At 39.2% G+C, this 27,074-nt stretch overlaps 1 protein-coding gene across 1 annotated transcript in view; it reads right to left on the minus strand.

Annotated features, from left to right (window-relative positions):
• Positions 1 to 27,074, minus strand: part of CCDC85A (coiled-coil domain containing 85A) — a 235,098-nt gene that overhangs the window by 190,487 nt on the left and 17,537 nt on the right. Inside the window, 1 exon segment of the mRNA XM_060187242.1 lies at positions 21,737 to 22,694. Coding sequence (XP_060043225.1) covers positions 21,737 to 22,694 — 958 coding nt within the window.

The raw sequence follows: 27,074 nt of genomic DNA on the forward strand, positions 1-27,074 counted from the left end.
ATTCATGGAAGTATAACACCAATAAATAAGATTTCACATTTACAGTAGTTAACACCAAGATTTATTTTTAAATAGTCAAATAAATGACGTTGCCCATATCCCCCAGAATAAATAAATGGTTGGCAAAATTAATATACCAATAATAATGCACAAGGACATTAATAAGTTACAGTTCTATAATAGAAAATACTGGATATGAGCATGAATCATTTTTAGTAGATTGTTTCCTCTAGGCAAAACCATCACAGCCATATATATGTGTGTGTGTGTGTGTGTGTGTGTGTGTGTGTGTGTGTGTGTATGCAGTTTAAGTTCATATTGCCTTCTACTCTTTGCCCCTGAGGCAAAACTCAGATTATTAGCAACCAGAATATAAGTTAAGAGGGAGTAGTGAAGACTATAGCAAAGGCAAGCATTCCTTCCCCTAGAGGTGGTTTTAAAACTCAGATGCAATGCAATGCAACACAACATAAAGTCCCAAGTCCATTTATATCTGAGATCTATGCCCAAAATCTCCTAACATCATGGTGGAAACAACACTGCTGCAAGCAATGAAGTACAAGAAAAGAATAGCCTATAAAGCTATTATCTAAGAAGTCATGTGACTTTTGTTTTGTTCTTCCGGAATAGTGAGCTACCTTACAGAAAGCTTATCCTGAGGCATATTGCAGAAGAGACAGTCTACATGGGAAGCCTAGTGTCTGCATACATATTAAGGAGATGTCAGAGGAGTCCCAAGCCCTCACAACTAGCATGTAAATGTGAATAATGACCCCCTTTTTCTAGAGCCTACAATTCTGACTCCTTAGCATTGTAGAATAGGAACAAGTCATTTTCACCACACCTTCTTCAAATTTCTGACCCACAGAATCCAGTGGAAATTTTAAGCCATCTTAAAAGGGCTATTTTTCTTTAAACTAGTAAGCAGTGGAGTGGTAAGATAGGTTGTCAGGCAGAGTACCTGCTCGGGCAGGCTTCAAATACAGGAAACAGTTCAGCTACTACCATGCCCAAAGCAAGATGCTTTGGAGTCTTTCCCTTTCTCCCTCTGTCTGTGTCTCATGCTATCTTATTAAAAAAAAAAAAAAAAAAAAAAAGCTAGCTGATGCTATTAAAAAAAAAAAAAAAGCTGGCCTAGAAAAGTGGAGCCCCTCAACAACAAAAACAGGGAATTTTGTATACAAATCAACACTTATTTTTGAAAGGAAAAATAAAACATAACAAAAATTGAAAATGAGGGCGTCGGGCAGTAGTGCAGAGGGTTAAGCGCAAGTGGCGCAAAGTGCAAGGATGGGTGTAAGGATCCCGGTTCCAGCCCCCGGATCCCCTCCTGCAGGGGAGTCGCTTCACAAGCGGTGAAGCAGGTCTGCAGGTGTCTTTCTCTCCTCCTCTCTGTCTACCCCTCCTCTCTCCATTTCTCTCTGTCCTATCCAACAACAACAACTACAACAACAATAAAAAAACAAGGACAAAAAAAGGGAAAATAAATATAAAAAAATTGGAAATGACAAATATTGGCAAGGGTGTGGCTAAAGAGGAACTCTGGTGCACTGTAGACAGGAATGTGAACTGGCACAGCACTTGTGGGAAACTACTTGGAGCATCCTTAAATGAAAATAAAAATGCCTTGTGATTCAGTGAGATCACTCCCAGGTATATGTCCAAATGACATAGAAGCACTAGTTCAAAAGCATATATGGGGGCCAGGCAGTGGCACACCTGGTTAAGCACTCACTTTACAGTGCACAAGGACCCAGGTTCAAATCCCTGGTCCAAATCTGCAGGGGAAAGCTTTGTGAGTGGTGAAGCAGGGCTGCAGGTGTCTCTCTGCCTCTTTCCCTCTCTTCCTCTCTATCACTCTCCCTCCCCTCTCAATTTTTGTCTCTATTCATTAATAAAATAATTTAAAAAAATGTAAAAGGGTATATGCATCCCCACAGTCATGCACTATTTACAATAGCTAAAATATATGGGAGCAACTTAAAGGCCCATCTCAAATGACCCAATAAATAAGTTATGGAATATAAGTTCAATGGAACACTACTCTGAAGTCAGTAAAAATGAGATATCATTGGAATAAAATGAATGGAACTGGAGGTGACTATACTGAGATAAGAGAGGAAGGACAACTGCAGGATAGTTACATGTGGAAGGAACACAGAATACTAAAGCAAATGAACTTGCTAAAAAAAGAATACTAGAATTATCTTTTGGAGTTTGTAAGAATTATGATGACGGGGGTAGATAATAGAATTTTGGTGGAGAGTGTGATGACTTATATACATTATGTATTGAAGGTGAAATTATGTGCCTGAAATCTCTTAACTTTTTAAAGCATGTTAACCATTAAAAAAACAAACCAAAACCAATAAACTCCCACCTCTGTAAATTTTACCCAATAAAACCAAGGCATAAATTAATTTTCTTGTATGAGGCTAAGCTTTGTTTGCTTTAATTTCCTTTATAAGGACCAGAGAAAAATCACATGACATTCAGCAAGAATGTTTACTTTCAAACAAGTTGCATGCAAAAAAATTACCATTCTATTTACTTTCTTTGAAGTAACTATACCTCAGTCATCTGTAGAACTGAGTTAGAATATACTTATTATATCAAAATTGAATACTAATGAAGACTTAGAAGGAAACTTAGATAGCAAATTCAAATCTGCCATTATTCTGTGATCTGGTCAGGACAAGGAAGGCTTAGAATAGCCAGGTGTTGATACTATAACAGCAAAATTACCTGTTTGAATTAGGATTCAGAATTGTGTTTATAAGAAAGATAAAGAATGACTGTTTCCTCTGGCCTACAAGACGGAAATTCTGAGATGTGATATGAAGTACCAAAGGAAGTTATTGCTTCTTCAGTATTTGAGTGGACTCAAAAGACCATTAAGTGTCAAGAGTTTACAAGAAGATGGGAAGAAACCTTCTGAAACTAAAGGCCAAGACTTCCTGGTAGCTCTGCCAATTATGCCTCCCTTTTCCCCATGACTTTTTACCTGTACTGAGTGAGACTTGAGAACCACAAAATGGTAGAAGCTTTAAAGTATTATTTTGAAACCCATAAATATCACTGTTCAAACATTTGAAGCAAGGTAGACTCAAGACAGTGCTTGAACCCATAGCAATTGGTTCACCTTGTGCCAATAAATTCTTAGATTCCAAATGTCAGGACCTTCTTGATTTGCATTAAAACAGGATCCATAACTACAGGGGAGAATATATCCTTTGTTGTTGTAACAAGAAACTGTTTCAAAACACCCTGGCACAGAACTGGGACTGGGTTTAGTGTACTGCACCAAAGTATGGGACTCTGGGGTGGGGGAATGTTCCAGGTCCTGGAACGTGATGGTGGAAGAGGACCTAGATGGAGGGCTAGAATATTATGTGGAAAACCGAGAGATGTTACATATGTACCAACTACTATATTTTTCTGTTAACTGTAAACCCCTAATAAAGAAAAAAAAAATCTGCCACAGTAAAACTGAATCACCAGTGAGTTCAAGCTAGTGTTGGTTTAAAAAAAAAAAAAAGTGTATGTTTCTAATAATGAATGAGTGAGTAAGGGTATAGAGAAAGTGGTAAAAGGGGAAAAGACTTAGAACAGATCTTCGTTTGGTTAAAATAAAAAGATATTTGGCACATGTTTATGTGAGTGAATGAGGGGAGGGGAAAGACAGACGGACAAAGAAATCTAATTAAATCCAACGTTTTTGATTGGCAAGGCACTGATATTGCATAAAGACCACATTTATGCAAGTTAGTAAAGAAAATCATGCCACAGTAAAGAAAGGAAAAAGGGATATTCCAACAGGATAAAACTATGTGTTGATGGATGCAGGGTAAATGTTAAGCTATTTTTATCTAGAAAACTGTGATTTCCTATAAAAACCAGTAAGAATTATCAGTAACTCAGCAGCTACAGGTGTTAGCAAAAGCCTGGTTTCCTTTTAAGAATCTTTATTTGTTCCCTATTTTGCCCCAGGAGGCATTACAAAATAAAGAACAGATGGTGGAGACTGAGGAGAAACTGCAAGGAGAAAGTTTTCTGAGGCACCAATCTAAATGTTTACCTTTGGGAAATAAAATTACATGGCTATAAATTGACTTGATTCGATTTTTTTTTTTATAACATCCCTACCCTAACAGCTGAGACTGAAGTACACTTGGTAATAAGAGTCACAAAATGGTGTTATCTGGGATGATCTATTTAACGGCTCCAGAAATCTAGCTCATCTATCCAAAATGAAAGTATTTTGGTATTTAAGGCCAGAAGTTTGCACAGTAAAGTCATCTATGGCTTAGTCAAAGTTTAAGTAGAAGAATGAACAAACCAGTTTGAGTTGCCCTGGTTTAAGGGTACCTGTGATGGGAATACCCTTCTCTGCTTCCTCAAATGGATCCCCATTCCCTGTCCCCCTTCTAGGGCTCAGTGGAATTCGGTTTGAAAGTCATCTGAAATTTAATATACATCACAGGGTAAAATTAGGTCAAAATACTCAAGTGGAAAAAATAACAAAATAAAATGTAAAAACCAAATTAGGTTAATGTTACTACATTGTACAAACGATCAACAGATTGTTTTTCTCCCTCCCTTTATTTTAAGAGAATTATTTTATTGATTTTTTATTGAGTAGTATGTTTCTATCTTCTGGGGCCCTATATTTTCCACCAAAACTTTATAACATCTTCACTACTGACTCAGAAGGTGTTAGACATACAATAGATTTCTCTTAACTAAGGACTGTTCCTTCAAAACAGTTCCACTAACAAAGGCAGCATAATTAAGCATAATCTTTGCTAGAAAAACAAAATAAAACAGTGGAAGAGGATTAAATGATAACATAAATTTAGGAACATAAAAACCTCAAGCACTAATCACTGAGAAACCTCTAATTCAGGAACCTGTAAGAAAAGAGAAAAAAGAATATATAAACTATTAGCACTAAACTGAGCTATAAAATTTCAACAAGACATTTTTAAATGCTAATGAATAAGTATTCCTGGCCCACTTAGTTTAATTACAAGATATAAAGAATGGAGAACATTTTACTCTCTAAAACTAATGTTACTATTAAGATATACCCTAACGTACTATTTAATTCCCTCTGTAATCTAGCTTTCCAAAATTATGTACCATAACCTAACAAAAACTTCCAACAGACTTAACTGTGTCCTTGTCATTTCCAGTTTGCTCACATCTAATTCTACATCATTTTCCCCAATCATCCTCAAACATCCACTAATCTATCGAAATCCAACCATGCCTCAGAACTCAACCTCACAACATGCCTCTTGCAATGACTACCCCTAGCCAGGCAAAACAGGAACCATTTCCCAGGCAGGCCCTTGGCATCAATAGCTCCTTCTGTGTATTTAATGCATTGGAAACAACACTAATAAAGAACATCTTTAGTGAATGTTTACAACTTCCCTGTTTACTTCCTGACATCAACATATCAGCATGTGAATATCTCCTTTGAAAGGTCTGGGGTTCACCTTTCTGCTCTGCATCAGAATCTGTCAGCTTGCTGCACACTCACATGGAACACACAACACTCATTTGTTATGTGTATATATGTGTTCTTTGCAATAATTTCTCATCTACACATGAACAGTGCCGAAATCTATGCAAAGCAACTGGAATTAGAATTCAGTTTTCTACTACCACCCACACCTGAGTCACACCCGTTCATGCTTCCTCTTACTATTATTTGTTTATCTCAAGAAACCATTATAAGCCATAGTTTTCTTGTAACAAATCTATTATCTTCAATATCATTTAGAACATGTGGCTCCCTGATGAGCCGAGGCAATGATTTACAGTGAAATCACTATAGTTTCATCCTTCCCTTCAGTAAACGTTACTTTCCCAATTTCACTGAAGAATCTTACTCCAAACTAGCTGCTTCAGTTAATTGGAATAACTTTGAAGCTGAATTATGAGCTGTATATCTCATTCAAAAAAAAACTTTAGAGATGCAATGATGACATCAGTATATTTTTTGTCAATGTTCTCTTTCTTTAGGAGCTACTTCTTTGGGAATCAAGACTTTGCTTTAGTAAATAGTTAATTTTTGTTTTACAATCCTCAAATAATATTTTATGAAATGATTATGTCAGTAGGTGAATAGTATTTTATGGTCCATCTCTAACAAAAGCAAAAAGTTGACAATTCCAAGTTTATTTTCACACTTTACGTATCTGTGAAATCTAGCTTCTAGAACTACTGACTGAAATATTTCTATTCTAAGGCTCTTTACATGATGAAGAGATTATCATGCTCACAGAAGTGATGGTATGCTGAAGAACACACAGCAAGAAAATGGCTTCATTCCTTTTATCAAATCCAGTCAAATCAAGTATGTCAGGATACCTTTTACTAAGTTAGTGTGTCACTTTTTCTGACTCCATAAAAAAAAATTAAATCAATTACCTTTATCTCAAGAAAACCATACACAAAATACATTTAACTAATTATGTATTTTACCCACAAATAAAATTGAGTTTGGCTAAAGAAGTTTCATTCAAATTGCTTCACTACTATGAAGTTTAAAAAAGCTATGAAGTTTAAAAGTTAATTTAAGGTTGGGTATTTATATATTACTTCAACATAAATTACTTCAACAATGAAATTTCAAAGATACCACAATTAGAAAAGTAACTAAAGACTTACTAGGTACAATAGAACCAGGTAACTGGCAAGAATCGTGTTTCTGTCAAAGACTTATGTGCTAGGCCAATAAATTCCAAATGAGTAATTTTTTTTTCCTCCAGGGTTATCTCTGGGGCTCTAGGAATTCACTGTTCCTGGGGGCCCACCATTGTTGTGGTTGAGCTGTTGTTGTGGCTGCTGCTGTTGTTGCTGGATAGGACAAAGAATTCAAGAGAGGAGGGAGAGATAGAGCGGGAGAGAAAGATAGACACCTGCAGACCTGCTTCACCTCTTGTGAAGCGACCCCCTTGCAAGTGGGGAGCCAGGGGTGGGGGGAGAGGTTGAACCGGGATCCTTGCACTTAGTATTATGTGCGTTTAATCTGGTGAACAACTGCCCTACCCCAAGCAATTTTGAAATTATAACAGAATAAAGTCTAAAGAATTCCATGAGTCATGTAGTTTTAGGGTAAGAACTGAATAGTTTACACTTAACTGCTAAAGGGACATGATAAAAGTAAGAAATTTTCAAGCCTGCTTTTTCACAGATTTTTTAATGCTCGATTCTGAACTGTTTTTCCCAAAAGTCACTATATTGAGGGAGCTTTCCACGGCAAGCCTCCTGGAAAATTTTATTTCTAGAGTTCTAAATGACTAACTGTAAGTGTACTCTCTTTCAAAGTATCCTCCAATATAAAAATAAGCATCAGAACCCAGTTTTTCCCAGAGCTGCAGTCAGGACACTCTGGTTGCCTCTTGTTAACAATGAAGAGGCCTGTCCTGTCAATCAACTTAAGACAGGTTGATTGGACCAGATTGTTGAAATTCTTTCAGATGTCCCTCTAACACCACTATTCTGCTATTTTCACTTCCTCTTTCTTACTCTCACCTTCACCTTCCTGTGAGTCATAGCAAATCCATCATAGGAGTAATGACTTGCCTTTCAGGGGGCCCCTGAATTGGCACTTGCTACCTAGGGAAACAGAAGAGGTGCTGAATTAGTGAGTACTGTTAATTTGAATTCTCAAGAGTACTTCAACAGACCAGGCTAATTTGAACAAAACTCTGGAACTCCAATATCCAGACCTTTTAAATGCTATCAAAAATGTAAGTCAAGTGTACTTTACTTCTGCCTATACTTACATAAATCAGAATAACTGGCTTAATTGGTTTTGTTTGCAGTTAAGCTGAGTTATTAAAAAACACAACTACTAGAGAGCAGTTGGTGTTGCCATCTGGCCCATCCCTTTGCTCCTGGTCTCTTTCCCTTCTGTTTCATACTGTCCAGAAGTCAACACTTCTTCAGACAGCATTTTGGCTGTGAATGCAAGTGGATGTGTAAGGACAGGACTAAGGTCAGTCTATATGAAACATTTGTCTAGATAGAATGTGGCCTTGCAGTGGGAAGAATTTACATAGCGTAGCAAAGCTGGATGGTGGGGGGCGGGGAATGTTATCGGCCTGTCAAGCTAAGAGTAAGAATACATTTCAGTGGTTGTCCACTAGTAGTTTCAAATTGTGGACCCTCTCTGACAAATCAAAGACAACAGGTTTGAACCTATCTCCGAGATCCTCTGATATTCTCCGGTATTCCTCTAAATCATAATCTATTCACATTCACCTTGTCTCACCCTAATCAGTGCAGGTCTCTAGTTTTCTAGAATTTCTGACAGAGGGTAGAGAGAGTAACTCTCAATTTCACTCATGATTTTTCTTAATATTACACTTATTTCAAGTGACCTCCCAGGCTGAAAGATTAAACAACTTCCTTGTAAAACTATTTTTAATTTATTTTTTATTTTTATTTAGTTATTTAGTTTTTCTTTTTATCAGAGCACTGTTCAGCTCTGGCTTATGGTGGTGAGGGGGATTGAACCTGGGACTTCAAAGCCTCAGGTATGAGAGTCTGTTTGCATAACTATTATGCTATCTACCCATCCGCCCTGTAAAAATATTTTTAAAATGCATTTTTAAAATATATTCAGGGACCAAGCAGTAGCGTAGCAAGTTAAGCACACATAACACAAAGCGCATAGACTGGCATAAAGATCCTGGCTCAAGCCCCCAGCTCCCCACCAGCAGGAGGGTCGCTTCACCAGCAGTGAAGCACGTATGCAAGTGTCTATCTTTCTCTCACCCTCTGTCTTCCCCTCCTTTCTCGATTTCTCTTTGTCCTATCCAACAATAACGAGAGCAATAATGGCAACAACAACGTTAAACAACAAGGACAACAAAAGAGAAAAAATAGCCTCCAGGAGCAGTGGATTCATAGTGCAGGCACTGAGCCCCAGAGATAAACCTGAAGAGAGGAAAAAAAACAAAAAACAACAAACATTCAAACAGGTCTTTGAATGAGCTGTTATCTAGTTTACAGATAAGGACATTGAGTTGTCACAGTTCATATAAAACACCAAATTAATACAATATGTAAATAATTAGTACATCAATTAGAACACAAATTGACACTTAAAGTTACTTATGGAGGTTGAGAAGATAGTACATAGGAAATATACCAGACTTTCATGCTTGTGGCCCCAGTGGTTACAAGTTCAATCTCCAGCACCATCATCTCCACAGCTGGGAATGCTCTGGTCTCTCTGCAACTCTTTCTCTAATTTTCATGAAAATATATAAGTAATAATTTTTTTAAGTTACTGGAAGACAAGTAAGAGTGAAACTATGTACGAACCTACAACAGCTGAAATGTCTTTTCAAAAGGATATTGTATTAAGAAAAAAAAGTCCAATCCTAAGGTATTTCTCCTTTTATTCTCTTTTCTCTTTGTATGTCCAAATTAAACAGTAATCCAGAGCAGTAAAATCATACTTGCACCTCCTGTTCTATCAAAATAATAACTAAATAGAAAAAAATAGGTAAATGCATGTATGATGAAAAAAAAACTATATGCTGTATATTTCTTTTTTTTTTTTCATTTTACAGGTGGGGAGGAGTTAAAAATAATGAAATAAAGCAAAACTGATTTTAGGCCAGGGAGATAACACAGTCGTTGCACACTAGACTGCAATGCCAGAGGTCCTAGGCTAAATACCTGCCACCAGCAGAAGCCATAGCTGAGCAGCACTCTGGTCTCCTTCCTGAGTGCTTGTGTCTGCTTATCTTCTCACTAAAATATACATTTAATATATATATATTTTAAATCCTGATTCCATGCCTTGGAGTCAGCTAGATTTTAGTCTTCCACTAAGTAACTGACTTTGGGTACCTAACTCAACATTTTTTGGAAGTTTCTCACTGAAGAAAAAAGTGGAACTACTGATCTGGAAAAGATGTAGAGTACTTTATAGTTCTAAATTCTATGACTGACTTCTTAAACACAACTATAATGGCTTGATTTCTATTCTATAACATGTATCAATTTAAGTTAACTTAACCAATGATAAAACATAAAAAGAAATACATGTGTTTATACAAATAAGCATATGAATATTTACCACTTACCAGGTTTTGTTCAACTAATAAAGTATATATCATGCCACCAAATGCCAATTAATACTTTTAATTTTTTTATTTATTACCATTTTCTGAACCAACTAGTGATTATAGGCACTCAGCTATAGCTACATACATATTGGGTCAAAGATTTATCCTCAAAGCCAATAGACCTCTCAATAATTAGAAAGTAAGAAGACCCCTTTCACTTATAATCAAAATCTGAGGTAAATTCTCACTTTAACACATCAAATATAAATAAAGCCAATTCACACCAAGCATAACCACCTAAAAATCCCTGGAAATAAAAAAAAAATTTGACCAAAACACTCTACCCCTCAACCATTGCAGTAGGCAATAACAGTTTTATATTTTCTTTGAAGGTTTTAAAATAAAAAGTTTAAAAGATTTTAAAATACAAAGGTAAAATTTGCTTTAGCAGAAAATAAATGTGAAACAGCACTTTTAAAAGTTGTTGAATATCTACAAATTCAATACATTTAATGTCCTGCAAATATACAAAGCAGTAAATACTATGTATATGTACAGAGAAAACAAATCATTAAAATAGAATATCTTTATATATATAAAGAAACCCAACTTTTTTTCCCTAGTATATCTTGTCTCATAGAAAAATCTATAGGAAACCTAGGGAACGTGAGGTCTAAAGAAACAGAAAAAAAGGTAAAAATATTCCTTAAATTTTATTTATTATTTTTAATATGTGCTTTTTTTTTTTCTTCAAGGGTTATTGTCAGGGCTCAGTGCCTGCACCATGAATCCACTGCTCCTGGAGGCCATTTTTTCCCTTTTGTTACCCTGGTTGTTTTACCACTGTTGTGGTTATTATTATCATTGCTATTGATGCCATTGTTGTTGGATAGGACAGAGAGAAATGGAGAGAGGAGGGGAAGACAGAGAGGGGGAGAGAAAGACAGACACCTGCAGACCTGCTTCACCACCTGTGAAGCGACTCCCCTGCAGGTAGTGAGCCTGGGGCTCGAACCGGGATCCTTGTTCCGGTCCTTTGGCCTTGCGCCAGGTGCACTTAACCCACTGTGCTACCGCCCGACCCCCATATGTGCTTATTTTCTATCCCAGGTCACGGCCAAAACTAAGTCCCAAAAGTTGTTATGCAGCCCCATACTGATCTGAGTATAATGCATGTTAAATCATTACTATGTATCTACAGTAAAAGATCCAAACATGTACAAAGGGAACAGTTACTATGCTCAGTCTTAAGCACTGTCTTTTTTAAATAACTATAATACAACCTTCCATTCCGTTGCATTTTTTTTTCCTTTTCTAAACACTTCTTCTGCCTCAAAGCAACTTAAGGATTCTCTCTCAGAAACAGCAGCTGCTCTTTCTATTGGAAACCCTTGAACGGAAATCTAAAAGAGGAGGCAATTTAAGTCAGGAACACCAGTAACTTGAACCTTAATCTTCTGCAGATTAGAGACTCAAAAATTACAGTTGAGGATTTTATATTTGTATTCTCAAGTGTCCCACAGTCTACTTTTGATACTGTCTCAAATATCCTAGAATTCTTGAAATTCAGTCCATTTTGGAACTTAAAACTATTCTTCATAATTCCCAAAATCAAATCAGGTATTTTTTAAGATTTTTTTAAGATTTTATTTATTAGAAAGATAGGAGGAGAGAGAAAGAACCAGACATCACTGTGGTACATGTGCTGCCGGGGACTGAACTCAGGACCTCAGGCTTGAGATTCCAGTTCTTTATCCACTGCACCACTTCTTGGACCACACAAATTCAGTTTTATCAAATGTGTATGCCTACTATAAATATTATATATAAAAGTACTACTAGAGGCAACTTAGTTGTGCCAAAATATCCAAGAAGCAAATAAGAGTTCTTGTAATACTACAGAAATATTTCAACTCTCCAGCTGTCAAGATCCAGAAAACAAAAATGAAGCCTTAAATGCCAGAATACCTAAAATGCAACACTGATTTTGCTGTCAAGCTCATGCATTTTACCTGTGAAAGGACACCTTAAGGCCATTAATTCTTACTTTATAAAACACAATTCTAGGCAGTATGATTTTCTACCTTCTGTTACTAATCATTGGCATCAGCAAACAAAATATAGAAACTATGAGAAATTGAGTTAAAGTCATTATCAGTTGAGTGGGGGAAATAAGGAATACTGTTAACATGTTGATAACAGATGTAATTAAAAATCTATTGTTTTAGAAATAAGTACTTAAAAAAATAAGACTAGTCACCTGAGGGTTTTTTTTTTTAATATATAAAGAACAGCTCTTTAATTTTCCTTGCCTCTAGGACTATCCTGGCACTTTATGCTTTCATGATTCTACCACTCACAGTGGGCTATTTCTGTTGTAGTGATTGTTTTCAGACAGAAGATGAGAGGAAGAAAAGAAAAAGACAAGAGACACCACAGCACTGCTTCACCAGTTGTGAAACTTGCCCTTTGCATGGTATTCCCATTTGATGGCTCAAACCCGGGTCCTTGTACACAGTAAAGCATGCCATCTCCCAGCCTCCACTATCTGATGTCCTTTCTTCTTCTCTACCAGAGCCTTGCTTAACTCTAGCTTATGGTGGTGCCAGAGATTGAATCTAGGACCTTGGAGTCTCTCAAGCATGTCTTTTTGCGCAACCACTACGGTGTATGCCCAGGCCTTAAATATTTATTTTATTCATTAATGATAGGGAAGGGGTCAGGGGAGGGATAGGGGGAAGGGGAGGGAGGGAAGAAGAGCAGGAAGGGGAGGGAGAGAGAGGGAGAGAAGGAGGGGGGAAAGGGGGAGGAAGAGAAGAAGGAAGGATGAGGGAGAAAGAGGGAGAGGGAGAGGGAGAGGGAGAGGGAGAGGGAGAGGGAGAGGGAGAGGGAGAGGGAGAGGGAGAGGGAGAGGGAGAGGGAGAGGGAGAGGGAGAGGGAGAGAAACACCAGAGCATCACTTTAGCATATGCATGCCAGGGATCAAACCTATTATCTCATGCTTATAAATCTAGCATTTTACCTGCCAGGTCAAAAGTACTTGGATATAGGATAATATTTACTTGTTTTTGTTTTGTTTTGTTTTTTCACCAGAGCACTGCTCAGCTTTGCTTTACTGTGGTCCCAGAAACTGAACCAAAGACCTTGAAGCCTCATAGATGAAAGTTGCTTGTATAGCCAATGCATATCTCACCAACTATAGGGATTCACGGTTTTAACCAAGTGGAAAAGGTCCTAAGTTGGGGGGGGGGGGGGTGAGTGTTTTTGTAGACATCAGGGAAGATAAAAAATTGTTTATGTGTCAAAACTACAAACTATTAATTCCCCTCCAATAAAGTATTTGAGGGGAAAAAAGAATCTACAAAACTACAAACATCAAAAGTAGTAGAAAAATTAGATAATTTTTAGATCTAAGCTCATACATTTTAGTTTGGAAATCTTAATCCATCAAGAATATGATGGCAATGGTCACAACATACACACACAAAAACAGGTAACTTTTAAAGCTTTGGTAAAGTTTAGCTTTATACTCATTTTTAACCAGTGAAACCTATCTAAAAGCCATATACCAATGTTGCCAGAATAATCTATCATTACTATGAGCAAATGTGTAGCCTTAGAGCAAATCATTTATTTTGTACTCATTTGACACTTGTGAGGTTTTCTGATGGAATGGAATATGTACTGTAACTGTTCAATTCCCTACACTGAGTTCCAAACTGTTTCAATTAGAAAGATAATTGTAGTAATAATCCAATGATCATATCAGTTAAGTTCTATCTTCTGAAAAGTTGCATTGAACAGAAAGTACAAATGCAAACAACTGATTTCAATTGGGTCTAAAGGACATGATTAATTAGCTGAATAAGATTCTTGACTAACTTTCACAGTCACAACTTTAAGTAAATAAATACTGAATGTGTTTGAATATTTGACTAACAAGGGATGGGAAATGTCAAACAGGCACAATCATTTGGTCTTACCCTGCCAAGGAAACTGTAGGTGGGACTTGACAGAAAAGAAAGGTTCCCTACCACTGGACTAAACAAAATCAAGTAACTGACACTATTCAGGAGAAACATTAAAACTATTAAACATGGGGGCCCTGACAGTGGTGCAGCTGGTTAAGTGCACACATTATGATGTTCAAGGGTCCAGAGCCCCTGCCCCCTACCTACCAGGGAGATGATTTATGAGCAGGGGATGCAGGTCTGCAGGTGTCTTTCTCTCTTCCTATCTTTCTCGTCCTCCCTTCTTAATTTCTCTCTCTCTTATTCAATAAAATATAAAGGGGGGAAAAAGAAAGAAATGGCTGCTGAGATGGATGGATTTGTAGTGCCTGCACCAAACTCCATCAATAACCCTTGTGGCAAAAAAAAAAAAAAAAAATCATTAAACATATGTATCATTAAACCTATGCACTACCTACATATGAGGTAATCTGCTTGGAAGGAAGAGGAAGATGTTCCCTAGATTTAAAGAATTACAGCTTTGTGCTACTACTGCTAATAGAGTTAAAATTTCACAATCAACCACAAAAGGCTTTCTAAGTTTCCCAGTAATGGATTGCCTCTCAGATACTTTGCAATTTCCTCAACTGTGTTTCTACTACCAGTATAATATCTATATCATTCAACAAAAGTATCTTCTCATGACAAATATTTTATGCTTTGTATATACACGAGTATGGTGTAACAATCTATTTTTTAAAACTTCTGAAATAAATGTCTCATTAAAGTATATATAAAGTTTAATATCACTAAAACTTTTAAGAGTAAAACCATTATCTATCAATAGTTCCTTTAATATTTACATATAATTTCATATACAGGAGATATACCCAGAGGATCTCAACTAAAATCAGTTCTTTAACATGAAATTTTTCTCCTGAGACATTCAATTTATACTGCCCAAATTAATATGCTATGTTCTGACATTTTCTGAGCAAAACAGATGAGAATGATTATTCATGCTATAATGAATCACTAAATTCATAGACAGCCTTACTTCTATCCACAAATAGGTTACTATTCCCCCTCAGAGATAAGGCCATGTTATGTTTGTTTGGTATTTTGTTATTTTCCCATAGGGGTTATCATTAGGATTTGGTGTCTAAATGATGACTCCAAGGCTCCCAGTTGCCATTTTTTAAAGTATTTGTTTATTGATTTATTCCCTTTTGTTGCCCTTGTTGTTTTTTATTGTTGTAGTCATTGTTGGCTAGGACAGAGAAAAATGGAGAGAGGAGGGTAAGACAGAGAGGGGGAGAGAAAGACAGACATCTGCAGACCTGCTTCACCATTTGTGAAGTGACTCCTCTGTAGGTGGGGGGCCAGGGGCTCGAACCAGGATCCTTGTGCTAGATCTTGCGCTTTGTGCCACCTGTGCTTAACCCGGCCATTTTTTTTTTTACCTTCTATTTAGAGGGTGAGAAAGAATCAGGGAAAGAGACAGAAAGAAGAGCCAACTACATCAATATTTCACAGGTCATGAAACTTTCTGCCTACATAGGGTGAACAGGGGCTTGAACCTGGGTCCTCATACACAGTGTAATGTTTGCTCTACCATGTACATCAGCACTCAGACCAAGACCATTTATGTTACTGGAGCTTATCTTTCACCCATTAACAAATTCAATGCAGAAATTAGAAGTAGTCTTAAAGTGCAGGATAAAGCCTATAAATTGAGAGATCAGAAATGCAAACATGACATTTTAGTAACTATTCATTAGCATTGTAGGCACTATAAGACCTACATGTGCCATTAACACCAATGTATATGCATTAGAAGCCTATGTACTTTCCCCCATCTATATCTAAAGGTATTAAAAAGGATTCTTGTTGGACCAGTGAGATAGTTCACTTGGATAGTGTGCTTCTTTGCCATGTGCGTGACCCAGGTTTGAGCCTGGCCCATACAACATTGAAGAAAGTTTGAGTGGTGTGATCTCTTTCACTCTCTTTTACTCTGTCCTACTCTACTTGTCTCTAAACAGAATAAAATAAACATAAAAAAGCAAAAAAAAAATTGCTCCCCAGTCTGGGAGCTGGTTCAGTGGCAGAGCACAAGACATGTGTGCATAAATCCTGAGTTTAGCCCACAGAACTGCATGTGTCAGAGTGATGTTCTGATTCATTAATGTTCTCCCTTTCTCCCTATTCCCACCAGTCTTGTTGCCAGGACTTCACTGGAGCCTTATGCCTCCCTGACCTCACCACTCCCAGAAGCCTATCCTCCCCCACCTCCTTTTTTTTTTTTCAGGCAAAGTGTCAGATAGAGATGAAGAGACAAAGTAAAATCACCACAACACCTCTTCACCACTGGTGAAGCTTCCACCTTGTATGGTACACTCAAGTGGTACATAGGGTTTCAAACCCAGGTCCCTAAGCATAGTAAAGTATGTGCTCCACCTAAAAAAAGAAATATTAAACAACTCACATACCAGAGTTTCTCCAAATCAATATTAAAATAAAATAAAATAAATCTTAAGACAACTCACATACTGAAGTTTTCCCAAATTAGCTTAGCAATCCCACCCAGTAAAAACTTAAAATTTCATCCTATACCTCAAAGAAGTACATTATCACAGAACCTTGTCTAAGGTTGTAAGGCAAGCTTTACAGTAGCTCCTGGGGTTCACTCACTTTTCTCAGTCAGGAAACTGAACAATGACTTAAACTTTCCCTAGAAGTCTGAGTGCTTGATAGCTTCACTCACCAACCCACCTTGCACAACAATCACCTAGTGCAAGATTCACAGGTTTTCCATTGGTTTGCTCAATTAAAATCACCAGGAAAGATCTTTTTGCAATAAGCTCAGGCCCAGTGCCAGACAAATCCAATCTACATCTCTGTAAGAGGGTCAAAACACAGGTACCTTTTTCAAAGCTAGCAAGTAATTTTAGTCTGCAGTCAGATTGAAAAACAACTGCTAGAAAGCAGTTATTGCCCACTCTTGGCACTAAGAAGAATTTGGCAATGTGTGCTGACATTTTGCATTGTCACAACTGGGAATTGTACATGGATAGAGCCAGAATGCTGCAAACTCTCTTAAAATGTACAAAATAATCCCTCACAAAGAAGTATTTAGTTCCCAACATTACTACTGTCACTGTTGAGAAGCCCTGTTCTAGAGAAAGAGTTTGTAGGGGAAGAAACAGCCCATTCCCTCTATTTCTTAAGACATACTCTCATAAAAGTAAAAAGAACCTTTCAATAAGACTTAGAACTCTGATATTCCATCCGGCAAAGACAAAAATAGTTCTAAATGGACCCAGTCTAGTGAAGTTAAATAAAGTCCTCTTGTGTGCTCTCACTGGATAGTGAGACATGTTAAGAAGGTATGAAGCAACTGTGCACTAGAATATTCTCTAAAACAGCTGAATAAATCAGAGCCCCTATGATAATTATGCAATTTTTAGGAGGAGGAAAATAAAGGGTTACAGTAATCCCATTGATTCCTTCTCAGTTACTGGCTATCTATGCCTTGAAAACTAAGAATAAATCTTTTCATTATTTTTAATCTGGATTCATAATGTCCAGAAAGTAAAATACTTGTAAAGTCCTTTCAATAGCAGAATCTATACCTGAAAAGTCAATAACAAACAGAGCTACTGCTAGAAGAACCTGAATAATGCACAATATTCATTTGATAATGATTTCTTAATTCTAAAGTCCTTCCAACTGATCTCTTGAAGAAAACCTCTTTGGTTTCAGGGTGCCAGGAGAGGACTGACCCAGTAGATTGCACAGTATCATGTGTGAGGATCTGTGTTCAGCCCTGGCCACCATATGCAAGCACCTGAACAGCTAAAACTTCAAATGTAGTGGAGTGGTGAATGTGATGTCTCTCCTCTCTCAACCTCTTACCCCCCCCCAAAAAAAAAGTCCACAAAGATTGGTGCAATGAGGCAGCCATGACACCCAGCAAGAACAAAAATGTTCTTAAAAGAGCAAAAAAAGAAAAAAAGGAAAATGTCTAAATGTGTTATTTTAAAAAATTGGTTTCATGGTGAAAGAGGATATTTCCATCTTAAACAATTCAACCCAATCTTGAATTTCTATAGAGTCATGCAAGCGTTGCCCTTCTCAACAGTGAAGGTTATAGTCTAGGGATGTTTTAGCTGCAAGTGGCAATTCAAGGACAAAATTCACAAATCTGGAAAATGGCAAAGCTAGTGGAAAGAACAAATACCTAATGTCTACCTGTGGCTAAGTGCTGAATGTACTCACTAGAAAGCTACAAATTGAAAAGTAACAGCTAAACTTCTAAGGAAGTAAATGCATTTGTGAGCATTTTATCTAATTCAAAGGTTTTCTGTTTGTTTTGTCTTTGCTGTTGTTGCTTTTTAATGCCTTGATTTAAAAATGGTTGTACAGTCTTTGGTATTTTAAGAGAAGAAGAAAGGTCTACATTTCATCCTTAGATTACAGTTGCAAATGAAGTCACTTGTTTTAAAACAAGGAAACTCTTGAACATCAAGTTCATAAACAACTTTAGTGGCATAAGATTTAGAGACCCAAGCAAGAGTCAAAAGAAACAGAAGTCTTTTTCACTTATGTTTCTTCAGTGTGTGTGTGTGTGTGTGTGTGTGTGTGTGTGTGTGTGTGTGTGTATTTTGAAGGAAATGCATATAATTAGAGGTAAGGCGATTTATCACCAATATAAATTTCAGCTGTTCTATTCTACCATAATGTATTTTTACTACCAGTTGCTTTTACTCATATAGAAATAAGCACTCATTCAAAACATCCATCTCTCACAGAACTCCAAACAGAATGATTCAGCAAATTTATAATTTGTAAATAACCTCTATGACATCGGTCTATAAACCAATGATTCAAATTGTGTGCAGACTTAAAAATATGAAAAGTCATGCCTTGCCACTCATTTGTAATAGCAGGATAAGTACAAACAAATAGCTCCTAAGTTTATAAGCTGATTAACTATAAACTTCTCACTGTATCATTCATTTTCCAAATAAATACTGATAAAAAGCATAATGCAAATGTATTAAAATTATACCTTAGGATGAATGTCAATTGCCAGTGGAAAAGTTTTCACTCAGGAATAAAAGTAGTAAATTCAAGTACAGTGTTATTATAAATAATGCACCAAATATACCTAGCTATCATTCATTCATTTATTTATTTTTACTAGGGCACTGCTCAGATCTGGCTTATGGTAGTGCAGGGAATTTGTACCCTCAGGAATAAAAATTTTTTTGTATAACCATTATGCTATTTCCGCTGCCCCCTAGCTTTTAACTATAGTTTTTTTTAAATATTGGTAATTATGACTTAGCTGAATACCAGCAAGAATAAGGCATGATATACTGTCATCCTTAACTAGAGACATACCTTAGTTTATGCAAAGCACTGTTTAAATGCAATATGGGGGAAAAGGAAAGGGGGTGGCACACCCTGTAGAGTACACACATTATTGTACATTAAGATCTGGGTTCAAGAGGCCAGGTGGTGGCACACTTAGTTGAGTGTACATATTACAATGTACAAGGACCCAGGGTCCAGCCCCCAGTCCCCACCTGCAGAAGGAAAGCTTTGCAAGTGGTGAAGCAGTGTTGTTGGTCTCTCTCTGTCTCTCTCCCTTCCTGTCACCCCCTTTCCTTTCAATTTCTGGCTGTTGCTATTCAGTAAGTAAATAAAGATAATTAAAAAAAAAATCTGGGTTCAAAACCTTGATTCCCCATCTGTAAGGGAGAGGTATCATCATCAGCTCTCCCTCTTTCTCTCTCTCTCTCTCTCCCTCTTTATCTCTCTCCCTTTCACCCCCTATTAAAAAAAAAAGAGGAGAGAGGGAGTAATAAATGGCTACTGGGAATATAGTAGTGGAGTAATTCAGGCACCAATCCCCAGCAATAATTCTAGTGGAAAAAAAAAATATATATATATATGAAATCTTCTATGTGAAATCATTGATTAAACTTAGATTTGACATAAAGACTTTTTAAGGGCTATTATTTTGTTAGTGAACCACCTGTTCCTAAGATATACTATGACTTAAGATATAAAGTTTCCTTAAATTAGTAAGGCAGTTACTTCTCATACCCATTAAAAAGTAATCAAGAAATAGAAAGGTCATTAATTTTGCCTTCCTATTAACCCATTATCTACTGAAGATAAGCTTTATGGTAAAAGACTCATGACACTGCCAAAAATATCTTCTTTAATGACTTTCATCTTTTATCTAATCAGTACAGAGAAGTGTCCAGCAGCAACTACAACCAGAGCAGATATCTATCTCATCCTCTCTTGGAAAGAGTAAATGAAGGTTGAATCACTTGATCAAAGTTCTAGTTGCCCAGAAGGCCTCAATCTAACAGGTAAATTGGCTTGAAGCAGCTTCCACTTCAATCCAATGACAAGAAAGCAGTATCTTCCTCTTTTTTGCCCTTTATAGTTCCACTTTTGCTTACAAGAACATGAGATGCACTAGAAATCAAGCTTCAGCAGTCAATTCTGAGCACTAGGAGACAAGGATTAGGATGAAACGGAATCCAACAGTTAAAGCCCCAAGTACAAAATCGAAAATTTACCCCTTCTTGTCACTGCTAAAACTAGCAGCCTCCATCACTTCTCAAGAGCTGGCTGCACACAGACTCCAAAGCAGCTTTCAGATAAATTGAAAAACCCCAGATAGTTTAAATGAAAAAAAAAAAAACCTAGAGTTTATAAAAACCAATCGTTTTAGTTCTAACTCAACCATAAGTAACATAAAAGGATTGTGAGAGTTTTTTTTTTTTTTAAGAAATGATTTTTTTCCCAAGTTCAAAGTGGTTTCAGAAGCAAGACGCAGAAAATTAAACCTCATCCATGAGATTTAAAAGCTCAGGTTTAGAGTCGGCTCAGTAAATACAGTGGATGTTATGCTTCGGAAGCTAAAGGAGCATTCAAACACATCTGTACATTTTTAAAGAAGAACATTACAACAGCAAGGTGAGATGTCTCATAACGTCAAAGAGCTTGCTATTCAGGCTATGTTTAAGGGAATATGGTAAGAGGGATGGGCAGATATCTACTCAGTGGGGAAGGGAATTATTTGATGTATTTTCAATGAAAAGAATAGTCAGGTTCATGCTAAGATCAACATCACAATGGAAGAAATCTTTAAGGTAAAGTAAAGCATATTTACAGACACACAGGCAAACCTGCTTCGGTTTTTTTTTTTTTTTTCATAATAAATACCCATTTCTTCCTGAACATAAGCTATTAACTAGACTCAAAAATATTCTGGCCACCATTTCCATAAGCCAGTCCCAAGTAACAATGGGCACAAAACTGGATAAGTGCTCAAATTCAAGAAGGAAGAACCTAGAATGATTCTATTTGTACCATCAGACCCACCAATCTCACCTTTACTACTCAGGCACCCATACAATTATTGTTCCTCTCCCCCACCAACCTCGCCATGCCCAAACTTCTCCAAGTGTATCTGACTGATAAGTTTGTAAACTAAAATCAAGGAGAAGAAACAAGTGTCACAATCTCAGGTCTGCTCCCTCCACCCCAACCTAGCCAGAGCCTCCACTTTCCTAAGACAGCTAGGAAGAACTGTTATCCCTAACTCTCTAGTGAGTTATTCTAGAAAAAATAGTTCCCCAGCAAGTACTGACCCACCATTCATGCCACTGTAGACACTCCTGTGATGGGGTGACGAGTCCTCTTGTGCCTGCCTTCGGAGGGTACCCTCCCTGCTGCCTCCTCCACTGCCTCCACCTCCTCCACCCACATGTTTGTGATCAGGGCTTCCTGCAAAATGCTGCTTGAGGTGCTCTGGGCTGGTTCCCCTGACTCTGGGTAGATGCTCCAAACTCCCACTAAGGGCGTGTTTCTGAAGATTCTCAGGGCTCCCTCCACTATGCCTGGCATGCTCAGGGCTTCCCCCTGGCCGGTGCTTCTGGAAATGTTCAGGGCTTCCACTAAGTACATGCTTAGGCAGTGTTTCAGGGCTGCTCCCTGGGTGGGGGTGCCTTTGCTGTTCAGGGCTACCTTTGCACAAGGGTTTGTGATGTTCGGGGCTGGGTCCTTTCAGTGCTTTGGGGTGCTCCACAGTCCCTGGGGCTCGGGGTTTCTGTAGATGCTCAGGACTAGTGCTTCTGTGTTTGGAGTGCTCCGGGCTGCCCTCGCTCCGGGGCTTCTGCAGGTGTTCAGGGCTGCCGGTGCTTGTGTGATGCTTGTGGTGGTCAGGGCTGTCTGTGCTGCCTGTACTGGAGGTGCTGCTGCCGTCACCTACATCCCGCACATAGGGCGCAGTGGAGGCTGTGAGCTGGCACAGGCTGGCCTGGCTATCAATGGAGCAACGGCTCCCTGCACAGCCGGCACCCTTCTCCTCATCCAGCAGCACACAGAGCTCTTTGAGCTCCATGTTCTCCTTCACCACCTCCTCCTGCTTCACTTCTAGCTCTTTCAGCTTCTGCAAGTATAAGGCCACCTCCTTGTGCATCACTCCAGCGGTGTAGCGGCCTAGTCTCTGCCACTCCCGGGACACTCTCTTGCCTTTCTGTCGGTCATCATCCAAAAAACAGCAGAGGTCCCTCAATTCTTGGTTGTCCTCCTGGAGTTTCTGGTTGATATCCTAAAAAGAAGAAAAGAAGAGGACACAGTTACTCAAATGAGGTACAAGGATGAGACGCTCACGTCCTGCAAATAAGGAGCCTGGAACCAGTGACTTCTCTGTTATGTTAGGTGAGAGGCAGCTATAAAAATGAAAATATGTATTAGTTATGCTCTCTGCCCAATGTTTAACTTGCATCATTTTATGCAATTTTCAGCAAAACTCTTAGGGGTGATGATTATTGATGGTTCTTTTACTGAAGGGGAAATTGGACTTTGAAAAGCTTCATTTGCTTGGCCAAGGTCATCCAGTCAGTATTTAGAGAGTAGCCAGTTAACTGGAAATCATCATTATCATTTTCATCATCATCTCCCTTGTCCCATATCCAAGTAAGGAAGATGACTTATAAACTGTGAAATGCTTACTAGCTTTAAGAAATCTATCTTTTAGTGGTCCAGGAGGTTTTGCAGTGGATAAAGCATTGGACTCTCAAGCATGAAGTCCTGAGTTCAATCCCTGGCAGCACATGTACCAGAGTGATATCCGGCTTTTTCTCTCTCCTCCTATGTTTCTCATTAATAAGTAAAATCTTAGAGAAAAAAAGAAAGAAAAAAAGAAGAAGTCTATCTTTTAGGACAAACTATAAGCCCAAGATGTGAGACAGCATCCCAATCCTCTCAAGAGACAACAGTATAATCGCCTCCCTAGTGGCATTTCAGCCCTGCATATCCAGTCCCTACTTGCCTCACAGCTACTGGCTATCTCCGAGACTTCAAGCAGCTGACACAAGCACTGTTAATCTCTTGATATTTAAATGTGTATCACACTTTCAGCAAACGTCTCTGCCACCCATGTCATTCTTATGAGAACCTGAGATTATCCTGGCATCTCTAGTTCCTTCACCTTCCATCTGTGAACCAAACAAGTCCTGTGAACTCTACCTCTGAAGTATATGCCATCCTCCCATGCTTACAGCCCTTAACAGCTTCTCACTACCCATAGGATATAGTGAAAAATACCAACAAGTTCACAAGGTCCCTATTCTCTGACCCAACCTACTTAACCTGTATGAATGGTGATTCAGTCTTTCATTTGCAAATATCTAATAAGCATCTATCACATGCCAAATGCCAGTCAGTCCAGGTGTTTAAGGGGATATCATCAGTGGATATAACAAGACTTCACATCCTAGGGTTTTCTTTCTGGTGGGAAGGAATGGCAAAAAGGAAGTATGGAACTTAGTGTCATGTGATGAAAAGTGCTGAGGGAGAAATCAAAGCAGAGTAAAGAATACTGTAAGAGTACTTGTTACTGGATCGACCTTCCCATGGTGCATCCCGTGAGTACCCATTCATTGGGGAAACTGACGATCCTTCCTAGCAGACTGAATCCACATGGATCCCAGTCACTTTCAAAGCCAGCAACAAACAGCTCCTGACAGCTTTCAAGCTGTTGGTCCTGCTCTTCGAGTCCTCCAACTTAATGTTGAGGGGCTGTCCTTTGCCAAACGCGTTCTTATTGGTCAATTGGCGATACAGCATCAGGCAGATGTCATTTGCCTACAAGAAACACACATAGCAGTCGATGAAGCTGCTCGATTCACCATCAGTGGATTCGATTTAATATGCTATAATCTCCATCCTAAACACGGCCGAGCCATCTACGCCAAATAGCATCTTGCGGACGTTTACCACACGGCCTCTTCGACCTTCTACGACTCCATTACTATTGGAACTGTTCAGCTCGTCAACGTATATAAGCCTCCCAGTGCCTCATGGGATAATGAGGTCCTGCCTAGCCCAAATCACCCAGCCGTTTACGTTGGAGACTTTAATAGTCATCACCAACACTGGGGATATTCCTCCACTCGTGCTGACGGCTCTATCTTAGCCGACTGGGCTTCAGCGAATGACCTCCCCCTATTATACGATCCCAAACAGCCAGGCTCTTTTCACAGTGTTAGATGGAATAAAGACTCGTCGCCCGACCTGTGCTGGATTAGCACAGTCAACGGCCAAGCCTTTCCCGTTAGGAGACAAGTTCTCAAGGACTTCCCACACAGTCATCACAGCCCAGCTATCATCCACATTGGTCTCCAGCTCCCACTGATTATGTGCTCAGAGAAACTAAGATGGAATTTTCGGAAAGCAAACTGGCGTCTGTTCAGTGATCTTACCAACAAATCTATTCCTGCAATTCCAATTAACTCTATCCCCTCTGAAGATTCCTACAGGCGCTTCCACCAAGCCATCTTCAAAGCAGCTTCCCAAGCTATTCCTCGTGGGAGACGTGCTAAATATACGCCCTGTCTTGATGCTGAATGCGAGCAACTACTAAAGCAGTATGATGAGTCGGGCGACCCAGATGTGGCTGACCATCTCATTGCCTCCCTGGATGCAGCACGCCAAGCCCGCTGGCAACAACTCACGGAAAGTCTGAACTTCACCCACTCAAGTAGGAAGGCCTGGAAGCTTCTTCATAGTCTGGGTGCCGGTAGCCAACCCTCTCCCGTCTCCCATCCTCCCGTATCTCCAAACTCAGTGGCCAGTCACCTAACTCAAGTTGGACGTGCTAAGATTGACCCAGTCTGGAAAAGAGAAATTTCCCATGAGTGGTCATCCCACTTCCGTTTATCTTGTCTATCTCCAAAACTCTCTCCCTTTACACTGTCTGAACTGGAAGACGTTTTGAAGAGGGTTAAACCGGGAACGGCTGCTGGCTATGATAACATCACCCCAGAACTCATTCTTAACTTGGGCCCCGTGGCAAAGAAGTGGCTCACTACATTCCTGTCCCATATCTTGGAATCCGAATCTATGCCCAAAATTTGGCAGTGTGCAAAGATAATAGCAGTTTTGAAACCAAAGAAAGACCCAACACTGGCCACCAGCTATAGACCAATTTCTCTCCTCTCCGTGTGTTACAAACTCCTTGAGAGGCTGCTTCTGTCACGTATTTCTCATCTTACAGAGAAATTCCTATCACCCGCCCAAGCTGGTTTCCGCCCAGGAAGATCTACCTGCTAACAACTCCTGGACCTCTCAACTTACATTGAAAATGGATTCCAGAAGAATTTAAAGAAGGGTGCTGTCTTTGTTGATCTCACAGCATCCTATAACACAATCTGGCATCGTGGTCTCCTAGTCAAGATCTCAAGATGCCTGCCTCCATGGGTGGCCAACACTATATCGTTTCTTCTCCAAAACAGAAGATACCGGGTGCATCTGGGTGACAAGTCTAGCAGATGGAGACTTGTCTCAAGTGGCCTCCCCCAGGGCTCTGTTCTGGCTCCTATGCTATTTAAGTTACATCAATGACCTTCCAGAAACTTCTTCAAGGAAGTTCATCTACGCCAATGACATCTGCTGTGCAACTCAGGCATCCAAGTTCGACATCCTTGAGGAAACACTCACGAAAGACATGTCTCTGATATCTGATTACTGTAAAAAATGGCGACTAATCCCTAGCACTGCAAAAACGGTATCATCTGTTTTCCATCTACACCATGCCTCGGCCTCGCATGAGCTTAATGTGCAACTTGACGATACGAGAATCCGGCATGAAGCCCAGCCAGTCTATCTTGGCATTACTCTCGATCGCACCCTGTCATTTCACGAACATCTCATAAAAACTGCAGCAAAGATGGGAGGTAATATGGTGACGGCCTGAGAAGTCGCTAACAGCGAGTGCTCTGATAGCATCGTCGGCAAAGGTAGGATTTTCTGCCTTTAGCAGGCCAGTCAATAAGGGGGGGGGCACCAAAGAAGTTATTACAGTTTAATTTGGGTTAACAATTAGAGCAAAGGTGACACGGACTAGCGGGGCTCCAGAATTCCCAGGCGGCGCCAGGCAAGGCGAGTGCGCCGGGCATTGTCCTCCGCCCACCCGGGAAGGCGGCTCCTCCACCGGTTGCAGAGCGCGGCGGGCAGAGGACCCCCGGAGAGAGCACTTTAGCTCGGGGGCTGCCTCTTGGGAGTTGCCAGGGTCCACCGCGACCCTGAGGGTGGATCCAAAGACTTCTTGAGTATAGCTCTCATTGGATCAAAGGACTTGGAGCTAGTTTTCATTTTTGAGAAATCCTTTAAAAAAGTCTGGAGGGCGGGGTCTCCCAGAAAATGGCACCCGGAGAAGCAGAAGCGGCTAGCCTTTGAGCTCCGGACACATCTCGTGTAAACAATAGGATTTTCTGCCTTTAGCAGGCCATCCAATAAGGGGCCATAACGGTCATACCAAGGATGTTTCTATAACTTAATTTGGGTTAAGAATTAGAGTAGGGGGAAAAAATTCTTTTTTCTTCCTTTTAATTTTCAAGCATACATCCTTCCCGCCGCCCCCCCTCCCCCCATAAGCAGTGCCTGGGACCAGCTACTAGCAGGATACCCCATACCACCAAACAGGGTT

Source organism: Erinaceus europaeus, chromosome 3 (assembly GCF_950295315.1).
Source record: "Erinaceus europaeus chromosome 3, mEriEur2.1, whole genome shotgun sequence".
In the NCBI taxonomy this organism is placed as follows: domain Eukaryota; kingdom Metazoa; phylum Chordata; class Mammalia; order Eulipotyphla; family Erinaceidae; genus Erinaceus; species Erinaceus europaeus.